The 11,633-nt window shown below is 43.9% G+C and overlaps 1 protein-coding gene across 1 annotated transcript; it reads right to left on the bottom strand.

The window, feature by feature from the left end:
• Window positions 1-368: 368 nt before the first annotated feature.
• On the bottom strand, window positions 369-1,494 carry LOC147967474 (uncharacterized). The gene is made up of 4 exons (XM_087522474.1): window positions 1,459-1,494; window positions 1,070-1,364; window positions 771-994; window positions 369-671 (listed from the first exon to the last, which is right to left on the bottom strand). Exons 2-4 carry the CDS (start codon window positions 1,308-1,310, stop codon window positions 369-371), a joined length of 768 nt encoding a protein of 255 aa, XP_087378600.1. The 5' UTR covers window positions 1,311-1,364; window positions 1,459-1,494.
• Window positions 1,495-11,633: the final 10,139 nt, after the last annotated feature.

An 11,633-nucleotide genomic window follows, 5' to 3' on the forward strand; every position in this document is an offset into this window, starting at 1 on the left:
AATCCACCTTCATTTCACACACTGTTATATATACTAAGCTGGATTAGGTTCAAGTGGAGGCAACATGTGGTGCACCACATGTTGCCTCCACTTGAATCTAATCCGCCTACACAAGCTATTTAATCATCATCGTAATCATTACGACCAACACTACTAGCTACTTAATCATCATAGTCATAGCAGCACATCATCATCTTCAAACTCATTCTAGCTAGATAATCACCACCAACACTAGCTATGGTAGCTATCTAATCAACACCAACAGTAGCTAAGAATAATCATCATAGTCATTAACACCAACACTAGCTATTTAATCATCAGTCATAGTGTAGCACATCATCATCTTCAAACTCATTCTACCTAGCTAATCACTCCTGCTGCTCTCTCTCAGGTAAAATAGCATAGAACATGTGTAGCACTCTTGCTTCATCATATTGGAGCATGCAGATGAACCTGTCTCCTAATTGTGGGCTGCACTTCTGATTACTGCCCCCTAGTACTTCTTTGCGATCCTTCACAATTTTGCTCGAGTCTTTGACTATTAAGACTTGCTCGCTTTTAGAAATCCTGAATGCACTCATGTGCAATGCAGGATGTCTTGGCCGTAAGCTAACCATTTTCATGTGACCTTTAGCCTCGATCAAATGAGGCACAACTATCATCAGGAGTCCCTGTTGAAGAACATCATAGTAACATACTTAGCAATGAATTTTAGCCTAAAAAATAATGTATGCAAAAGATGCACTGGGGACAAATAGTAAAAGTCTTACCATCTTTCCTAAATAGATGTGACCGTAGTTCAATACGCACACTATTGGTCGCACATTTTGAGTACTAAGATTTCGAAGTTCAGGAAAATAATTTGTCTTGACAGTATCAAGATCCTCAAGCCATGAAACATAATGACTTATCTCCTCGCAGTTTAGTTCAGCCCCGGGACAGTAGTAGGTCATGTCTACCAAGCGCCGGACATGTTTGCTTGAATGGAAATAAGCTGTCAATAGAAATTAGTTGTCAACTATTTTTAAATAAATAATATCCAAGGCATAAATATGGTTGAGAAACTCACATAATGGTAGAACTGGAGGCGTCTGCACATCGACCCAAATGTCGATATTATCTTCAATATAATCTTTCGGACGAATATCAAAGGTGATAAGCATATCATGCTCAAATGCATAAGCCTTGCATAGTGCTCTCCAATTTTTGCATTCAAAATAGGTGTAGGTGTCTGCATTGTATAATTTTGCGGCAAAAGTATAACCATGCTCGGTCCTCAAGTGAACTCTCTTTACCTCCATAGTTTTCATAGGACTGAAACCAATCTTATCCAAGAAAAAAATTCTTGCGTGGCAGGGGATACGCTAGTAGAATAGTAAAAAGTTAAAATTATAAGTTGAAGCAAAAGAAGCAGAAGTCATGCTTAATTACGAAAAAAGACTTATCGTTGTGACTTACTGTATCCACTTCGAATGTCTCATCCAGCTTGATGCTGAAGCGCCTACAATAAACTAGGAAATGTCTGGCGCACAGGCCGCGCTCGTCTTCGCAGTATTTGCACATATCGAAATCCTTTTCGTCGTCAGACATTTCCTATGTTCATAGTTGAAACATTAATTGAAAATCAATCGAAGGCAACTATCTGGAAACTCAACACACATATCACTATTTACTCAATATGCAACGGGTTGACTTTAGGTCTGTCGAGTCTTCCTTCCTAAACTCTCATCTCACGTATATGGTGGGCACTCCCTCTTTGATATTGCGACCGTCGGTGATGGTTGCTTCTCCTCCTTTCCCTAGTGCATTACAAATATCTAGCACAAGGAAAAGAAAGAGAAGCGACCCCACGACAACAGTCGGCATTCTTCTTCTCTCATATATGGTGGACACTCCCTCACCGATTTTTCGACCGTCGATGACGGTCGCTACTCCTTCTTCCCCTAGTGCATAACAAAGGCCTAGCACAAAGAGAAGAAGGAGAAGTGACCCCCACGAGAACAGTCGGCATTCTTCCTCTCTCAAATATATATATGGTGGACACTCTCCCTCACTGAAAGACACACAAGGAGCCGAAATAGACCTAAAGTCAACCCGTTCCATATATCAAGCAATGACATAGAAAAAATGCCCTATGTTTTGTCGAAATATCATTGAATTCCCGTTCTGGCAAATCCCAAGCACTTGATATGCCCTACATTGTAGCACAAGTCATGCTAAAATTCATGAAAAATTTCGGCATGACCTTTGCTAAAGACAGGACATATCGAGCACCTGAAATTTGCCGGGACGGAAACGAATCAACATTCTGGCAAAACATAGGCCACTCGGAGGCACATTGCAAACAAGAACACCAAGACATCGTCTATATTTAGAATGCATCATCATCAACATCAATGACATGGCAACTATATAGCACTAGCATTTTCATCATCGACATTTACAACACATTATCATTTGGCTATTCTCACCTAGAGATCTTAAGGGGTCGACAATGGGGACGACTGCGGGGATGAGGCAGGGGCAAACTTGATTTCTGCATAAACAAAATATAAACAAAATTTATTAACCACTTACTCTAAATAAACTAATTCTATTAAGCACTTAATATAAATAAACTAATTCTATTAAACACTTACTATAAATAAACTAGTTCTATTTAGCACTTGCTATAAATAAACTAGTTCTATTAAGCACTTACTATAAGTAACCTAGTTCTATTAAGCACTTACTATAAATAAACTAGTTATATTAAGCACTTAGTATAAATAAACTAGTTATATTAAGCACCTATATTCTACCTATCTATACCGTAGTTCTAGCCCTAACATCTACCAACTAAAAATTTCCATTACTAAAATTTCTAATCAAAGGACCTAAAATTTCCTATTCTATTCAAAACACCTAAAATAGTCTAAAAAATTATTATATTAAAAAACCTACATTCTACAATGTCTACATTCTAAAATCTACATTTAAATTACCTACATTCTACAAGAACAGAGACAAGGGAGGGAGGAGGTAGGGAGGAGGGGGAGGAAGGAGGGAGGAGGCTGGAAGGAGGATGGGGGGAGGAGGGAGAGGAAGGAGGGAGGAGGCGGGAAGGAAGGGGAGGGGGGAGGAGGGAGGAGGAGAAGGGAGGAGGAGAAGGGAGGAGGAGGGGGCCGCCGGAGGGAGGAGGAGGTGGCCGCCGGAGGGAGGAGGAGGGTGCAGAGGGAGGGAGGGAGTTACCTAGGGGCGCTGGTGGGCGACGGCGGCGACGGCGCCCGGCGGTTTGTGCGCGAGTGAGAATGCGAGTGGAGTGGCAGGGATGCACGCGGGTGGATAAGATACACATAGTAGTAGCGCTAGAAGGCAAATAGCGCTACTGCTAATGTACATAGCAGTAGCGCTTCTTTGCAAAAAGCGCTACTGCTATGATCATTACCAGTAGAATTTCTAGTAGTAGCGCTTGTTAGTGTAAAGCGCTACTGCTAAGTTCAATAGCAGTAGCGCCTTTCAATTATAAGCGCTACTAGTATACCTAGCCTGCCTGCAACTGTCTGATAATTATAATAGTAGCGTGTTTTGCATCCACAGCGCTACTGCTAAGTGATTAGTAGCAGCTCTTGTTGTCAAAAAGCGCTGCTGCTATTTAGCAGCAGCGCTTGCTTATGAAAAGTGCTACTGGTGAGTTCCTGTGTATAAGCATTTCCCTAGTAGTGCCACACGAGGTCGTTTGAACAACGGTGTCAATCAGTCAATGCAAGATAATCATTGAAGGGTTGGCAAGCAAGTGTGGCGTGCTAAATCACCAAGTGCTGAAATTTCAGAGCCTAGCAAGCAAAAGGAGAAGAGTACTAGTGCTGAAACTATTATGATAGGCACTAAAGAATTAACAATCAAAGAGCCGATTATTGTTGATAATCCGACTGATTCTAATAAAGATGTGGTTGTTCTCTAGCTGGGTCCCATGGCTAATGATCATGAAGCTAGCACAAGCAAGGCCAAATCGAGGGATCCAAAATATAATTAACCTAAGTGGTGTCCTTCCGGTCTGACCAAGGCACAAAAAAGGAGATTGTAGCGCATGAGGAGCCATGAGAAGGAGGAACAAGAAGCAGAGAAGCAAAGGGATAAATTGTTGAATGAAAGTCGTCCCATGGTACCCCCAAAACAAGTGTGGAAGCCTAAGAAAAAGAAAAACGTAGCAGCTTCTGCATTGACCATAGCAACACCTACACTACCAACGGAAGACGATGCGACTGCTATTACACTACTGCAGGATGCTGCTAACGCGACACTACGATCAGAGACCCTTCAAGAAACTGTGTGCGATGCCATAATCGCAAACGGTGGGGTATGAAAACCGTCAGAAATGTGTAAAACGTTTGCGATGGAGGACACATCAAACACGGTTCAAATTTTAGTTGCGTGTGCGATGTAGGGCATACGGTTCAGTGCAATTAACTGTTTGCAGTGAGGGGGAACCAAAGAAATGGGCAGCCAGATGAAGGCGTGTGCGATACACAGCATACGGTTCACTCAGATGAACTGTTTGTGATTAGTCAACACAAAAGAAACGGGCAGCCAGATGAAGGTGTGTGCGATATACAGCATACGGTTCACTCGGATGAACTGTTCGTGATTAGGCAACACAAAAGAAATGGTCAGCCAGATCAAGGTGTGTGTGATTGAGGGCATACGCTTTAGAAGGATTAACTGTTTGCGATTAGGCAACAGAACAAAAACGGGTAAGCCAGATCAAAGTGTCTGCGATTGATGGCATACACTTCACATGGATGAACTGTTTGCGATTAGCCACAACAAATTGAAACAGTTAGATAGATCAACATGTGTGCGCTAGACGGCACACCCATTCTAATTAAAAGAAGTGTGCATAATGGTAATAACGAGCGTGCGTGGTTGTTGGAACAAGACGTGTGCTGACATTGCCTATTGCGGTGCACCCTATGGTGCAAATGCCACGTACGTGGCCGAGAAGGCGTACGTGCCCACGTTACGGCTTCCGGGAATAGTGCCGCACTTATAACCATCAGTAAATTTTGAGCATGTGTCCCGTCACATTCCAAATTGCAAACCTGTTCACACTGATCAAAACCTAAACAGTTTCCCACTTAGGAGTGTATTACTACACGGTTATAAATACTACTACTCCAAGATGACTGCACATTCCTCCTCAACTCCTCATCCACAAAAAGACAAAAACAAACAAGTCATTCATCATCGTTCCCTTGCGTCCGCCATGGCCAGCGTGAGTTCTGGGTCGAGAGATTGCCACCAGGGAGAGGCGAGCCTGGAAGCGGGAGCACGAGAGATGTCCCGCCTCGTTGCGATAGCAGCCAACATGTCCTGCCGCATGGCCGCAACAGCAGAGAGGTCCCGCCGCGCCGCCAAAGCAGCACGGAGGACCTGCCGCGCCGTCGTTGCAGCAGGCTGGTTCAACCGCGCCGCGGAAGCAGAAGAGATGTCCCGCCGCGCCGCGAATGCAGCAGAGATGTCCTCCCTTGCCGCAGCGGCCTGGGAAAATGCCTCACGGGCAGGCGATGACTCTTACAGGCGCATCCGTGCCCTCGTCCTAAGGCAGATGGATCAGATCTCCAGGTGGGCGAGGTTGCAGGATGACCTACAAGCCTCGTTTGAACAGTCTACCGACGTCATCCGGCAACTAAATGAGAGCAATACGAAGCTCCAGGCTGAGCGCGACCTGCTGAGGGCGAAGATCGTCGGAAGTGCGGAGCAGCAGGAGCAGACCACTGCCTTGTTGAAGAGGACTGGCGTCATCGTCGAGAAACTTATGGACAAGAATGCCATGCTGCGCAACGAGCACAGAAAGCTGGTGGAGGAATCCGTGGATGCTCTCAACCAGCATCTTGAGGATAATAAAGAGCTCGTCGCCGCCCGCCGCGGAGACTAGTTGTCTTCCTTCTTCTTTTGCCCTTGTCTATATCGGGCGTTGCCGCATGTGGCTTTTTTTAATTATGTTTATAAATATGTAAGACAATTATTATCCAATGTCATCGTCCTTATATTCATCATGCTTGCTATAAGTCGCAGTCAATGCTATATAGGTCCGTTGGATCTTACATCAAGATCCGTGCAAAACTTTCTTTTCAGATTTTCATTTTTCTCTCTTAAATCTCAGTCTAGTGAGACATATAGCCACGCCATAGAACAGGTGCTCGAGCGCCATTAATGGAGACGTTGGGAGGGAGGTGCGCGGCGGGTAGCGGTCAAAAGGGCTCTCCTCCCGATGAGCACGCGCAGGGGTCTGATCGCACGCCTCCCGTACTCAAATAGCTACCCCGCACGGCACCTCCTAGCCAATAAAAAAAGGGGACGCGTGGCCGCACGTAAATGGTAAGTCGAACGCCCACGGTTTCAATAATGCTTGTGTTTCCGATTTGTAACGTGACAACACTTGTTCCAAAATGACTTTGTTGATTGTTAAGGTGTGCGCCTTCGCAAATCGGACAGAAAAATTACCACAGCATGTTGGTGCCATGTCATGAGACCATGCCAAGTTTCATGATTTTCAGGCGTGTTTTGGAATTACAGGAATTAAAAAACCAAGTTTCTCAATCTTTCCGGCCGAGCCACGACGCCTAGATGTTTGAATTACACTCCCATCTCTTGCGTGGGACCTAGAAATTCACCCAAGGACACACATGAGATTATTCAAACAATTTTGGTGCACTGGAGCATGTGCTTGCAGTTCAAATTTGAATTATGCACATTAATTGCCCAGAAACTCAATTAATGTATAAAAAAGGCTAAACGAACCCGGAATAATTCTAAAATTTAGCACGGTACTCCTATTTTGTCTAATCTGGCTGTGTAAAAAAATTAAGGCGGGAGAAGGCAGTGTATGTATGTCGTTTCGCACACGGAATTGACACGTTCCTTCTCGGAACCATGAGCCTTCTTGAGGGAAGCTCCGGTTTGCAAGAAGCTTACACCAAAGCTTGTCCCAATTCGGCCAAAAAAATACCGCAACATGTTGGTGCCATGTCATGATACCATGCCAAGTTTCATGATTTTTAGACGTGTTTTGGAATTACAGGAATTAAAAAAAGCAAGTTTCTAAATCTTTCCGGCCGAGCCACGATGCCCAAATGTTTGAATTTCACTCCAATCTCTTGCATGGGACCTAGAAATTCACCCAAGGACACACATGTGATTTTTCAAACAACTTTGGTGCATTGGAGCCTGTGCTTGTAGTTCAAAGTTAAATTATGCACATTAAATGCCCAGAAACTCAATTAATGTATAAAAAAGGTGAAACGAGCCCGGAATAATTCCAGAATTTAGCACGGTACTTCTATTTAGTCTAATATGGCTGTGTAAAAAAATTAAGGCGGGAGAAGGCAGTGTACGTATGTCGTTTCGCACACGGAGGTGACACGTTCCCTCTCGGAACCACGAGCCTTCTTGAGGGAAGCTCCGGTTTGCAAGAAGCTTACACCAAAGCTTATCCCAATTTGGCCAAAAAAATTACCGCAGCATGTTGGTGCCATGTGATGACACCATGCCAAGTTTCATGATTTTCAGGCGTGTTTTGGAATTACGGGAATTAAAAAACCAAGTTTCTCAATCTTTCCAGCCAAGCCACGACGCCCAGATGTTTGAATTTCACTCCAATCTCTTGCATGGGACCTAAATTCACCCAAGGACACACATGTGATTTTTCAAAAAACTTTGGTGCACTGGAGCCTGTGCTTGTAGTTCAAATATAAATTATCCACATTAAATGCCCATAAACTCAATTAATGTATAAAAAAGGCGAAACGAGCCCGGAATAATTCCAAAATTTAGCACGGTTTTGGTCTAATCTGGCTGTGTAAAAAAATTAAGGCGGGAGAAGGCAGTGTACGTATGTCGTTTCGCACACGGAGGTGACACGTTCCCTCTCGGAACCACGAGCCTTCTTGAGGGAAGCTCCGGTTTGCAAGAAGATTACACCAAAGCTTGTCCCAATTCGGTCAAAAAAATTACAGCAGCATGTTCGTGCCATATCATGACACCATGCCAAGTTTCATGATTTTTAGGCGTGTTATGAAATTACAGGAATTAAAAAACCAAGTTTCTCAATCTTTCCAGCCGAGCCACGACGCCCAGATGTTTGAATTTCACTCCAATCTCTTGCATGGGACGTACAAATTCACCCAAGGACACACATGTGATTTTTCAAACAACTTTGGTGCACTGGAGCCTGTGCTTGTAGTTCAAATTTGAATTATCCACATTAAATTCCCTTAAACTCAATTAATGTATAAAAAGGCCAAACGAACATGGAATAATTCCAAAATTTAGCACGGTACTTCTATTTAGTCTAATCTGACTATGTAAAAAATTAAGGCGGGAGAAGGCAATGTACGTATGTCGTTTCGCACACGGAGGTGACACGTTCCCTCTCGGAACCACGAGCCTTCTTGAGGGAAGCTCCGGTTTGCAAAGATCCTACACCAAAGCTTGTCCCAATTCGGCCAAAAAAATTACCGCAGCATATTGGTGCCATGTCATGAGACCATGCCAAGTTTCATGATTTTCAGGCGTGTTTTGGAATTACAGGAATTAAAAAACCAAGTTTCTCAATCTTTCCGGCCGAGCCAGAACGCCAGATGTTTGAATTTCAGTCCCATCTCTTGCATGGGACCTAGTAATTCACCCAAGGACACACATGTGATTTTTCAAACAACTTTGGTGCACTGGAGCTTGTGCTTGTAGTTCAAATTTAAATTCTGCACATTAAATGCCCAGAAACTTAATTAATGTATAGAAAAGGCCAAACGAACCCGGAATAATTCCAAAATTTAGCACGGTACTTCTATTTGGTCTAATCTGCCTATGTAAAAAATTAAGGAGGGAGAAGGCAGCGTACGTGTGTCGTTTCGCACACGGAGGTGATACGTTCCCTCTCGGAACCACGAGCCTTCTTGAGGGAAGCTCCGGTTTGCAAGAAGCTTACACCAAAGTTTGTCCCAATTCGGCCAAAAAAATTACTGCAGCATGTTGGTGCCATGTCATGACACCATGCCAAGTTTCATGATTTTCAGCCGTGTTTTGGATTTACAGGAATTAAAAAACCAAGCTTCTCAATCATTTCGGCCAAGCCACGACACTCAGATGTTTGAATTTTATTCTCGTTTCTTGCATGGGACCTATAAATTCACCCAAAGACACACATGTGATTTTTTAGCAAAGTTTGGTGCATTGGAGCATGTGCTTGTAGTTCAAATTTGAATTATGCACATTAAATGCCGAGAAACTCAATTAATGCATAAAAATGCCAAACGAACCCGTAATAATTCCAAATTTAAACACGACAGTCGTGTACAAGTTGCATGTTCATTGTACGTAAATGTTCTAGCAATTCAAACACCATCTTTCCCTCCGTAACACCATTTTGTCTTCCAAAACATAATGAAAAAATCAGGTATACCACAAACAGTTCACTAGAAAGAATCATGTGGGATGCGATATAAAATATCTTGGCGCACCGTCTTGTCTGGCTTACGCAGGAAGCTTCGTCGTCTACAGTCCACCGCCCCCGCATGAACCACACTTGCGCGCCAGTTTCTCGCGACGCCGAGCGAATTTTTTTGCCACCGTGGAAATATCTATCTCCCCGCCCCCTCCCTCCTACCAAAAGCCACATTTCCACTGTTCCTCCTTGCATTCCAAGTTCAAACCTTCACTGTTGCTTACTAGCAGCTCAGCCTCCTCGCCGGCGACCCTTCTTCTTGTAGAGTCGCCTCCTCGCCGGCTACCCTTCTTCTTGCAGCACTGCCTCCTCGCCGGTGACCCTTCTTCTTGCAGCGCCGCCTCCTCGCTAGCGACCCTTCTTCTTGCAGCGCGGCCTCCTCGCTGCCGACCCTTCTTCTTGCTGCGCGGCCTCGTCGATATGGTCAAGTAATCCACACCCGACCCACACCATCCTCCTCCTTTCCCGTCCCACATACCCCGACTGACGGAGCGACGCCTTCCAACCAAATCACCGCCCCCCTCCTCCAATTAAGCGCCGCCCACAGCCATTTTACACGCAGTATAACGTGGAGCTGAGTAGCATGCGGCCACACGCATGAACGAGGTTGCTATGGCTGACATGCGGGTCGACCACCAGATCTTGGAGGAGCACCTCATCTTCAAGGCCACCGTCGACACCGCCGCGCGGTTGTCTACTTTAAAATACATTTCGTGATGTTTTCTCGAGGCCACCGCGAGTGCCTTCTAGTGATTTGTCCTCTGTAATGTTAATATGCAATCTGATGTTCAGTTAACAGTTTGGTCCTCTGAAATGTAATGTTCAGTTAACACTTTGGTCCAACAATTGCTACATTTCGTAGTACTGTTCTCAAGCATTCTTTGTTTTGTTAACTGTCTTATCTTCTAGTACATGTTTCTATTCTACAATGTCGTGCTCAATTAACTATTTTGGTTCATTTGGTCTGCTGTCCATTTAACTGTTTGGTTCAGTTCTGCAATTTGATTTTCATTTGCTGTGGGTACAATTTTGTATTGTTATGCATGTGACACCAATCGAATTTGGCTGTACTCAATACATATTCTACTGATAGTATGGCAACTCTCAGTTAACCTGATCAAGATCTTCCTTATGTGTGTTGCGGGGAAACAATGGGAGATACTACAGTTTACCATCGAGGTTTGTTCAAGAAGGGTCCTTTGGCTAATAGCACATTATTGTGCAGTTGCAGGAATCATTCTAATATTTAGGTTTCTTACAATTTGGTCTTGCACATGTAGGTTCTGCTGTCAGAGGCTTAGACCCACTGTTCGACCCATTTTGCATATGGGGAAATGAGATGTCCATGAATATCAGTCAAGTCAAGAAACTCAGAAAGATTGTTAGGATGAAGAAACTTGCGACGAATAACAGCAAGATCTTTGTTTGCACAATGAAGAAGACATCAGTCAACTATAGGATGGTACCAACTCTTTTACCTTGTTTTTACCCCTTGCACCATTTCAAAATTTACAACAGCGATTTATGCATAGCTTTTGTTTTCAGTACTTTTCAAAGCAGTTCACCGATGATTACCTATCAAACCACCTGCATGGTCAAGAGGCGAGGAAGGTATTCATTCAACACCCACGGTACAATATTGAAGTCTTGCTGAAGAGGACGAAGGTCGGGCCGGCAATTATCCATAGCCACTGGCCTAAAGTTGCAAGAACATTCAACATCACTGAAGGCTCAATATTTGCCTTCCGCTTCTGTAGTTTCCCAGATGAGATTCATCTGTCTATTTACCGTGTATGCTGCTACTTTCCAAAGGTTTTTGATGCTGCATGTGAAACTTGGTGCTGTTGTGTAATGGCGTAACTGAGTGTTGAAGCTATCTGATGTAGTTCGATTATGAAATCCTGGTTGCTTTTATACGGATATGAAATATCTGGCGTGTTTTATAAGAAATATCAGTTTGATTAGTACATAGATTATCAATAATAGGCTAATTCACTGCTTATTGGGGTTTTCTATTGCAAACGGTTACTCAGACAGCACCGTGGGCGATGAACTCAAACAACCCGCACGGTTTCTAGAAAGTAGGCGTGTTCGATCAACTAACAATCACACACGGCTTCCGGCAGCGAACTGTTTGTGTTAGGCCACC

Source organism: Triticum urartu, chromosome 5A (genome assembly GCF_056163025.1).
Source record: "Triticum urartu cultivar PI428250 chromosome 5A, HENAU_Tu73, whole genome shotgun sequence".
NCBI lineage: Eukaryota > Viridiplantae > Streptophyta > Magnoliopsida > Poales > Poaceae > Triticum > Triticum urartu.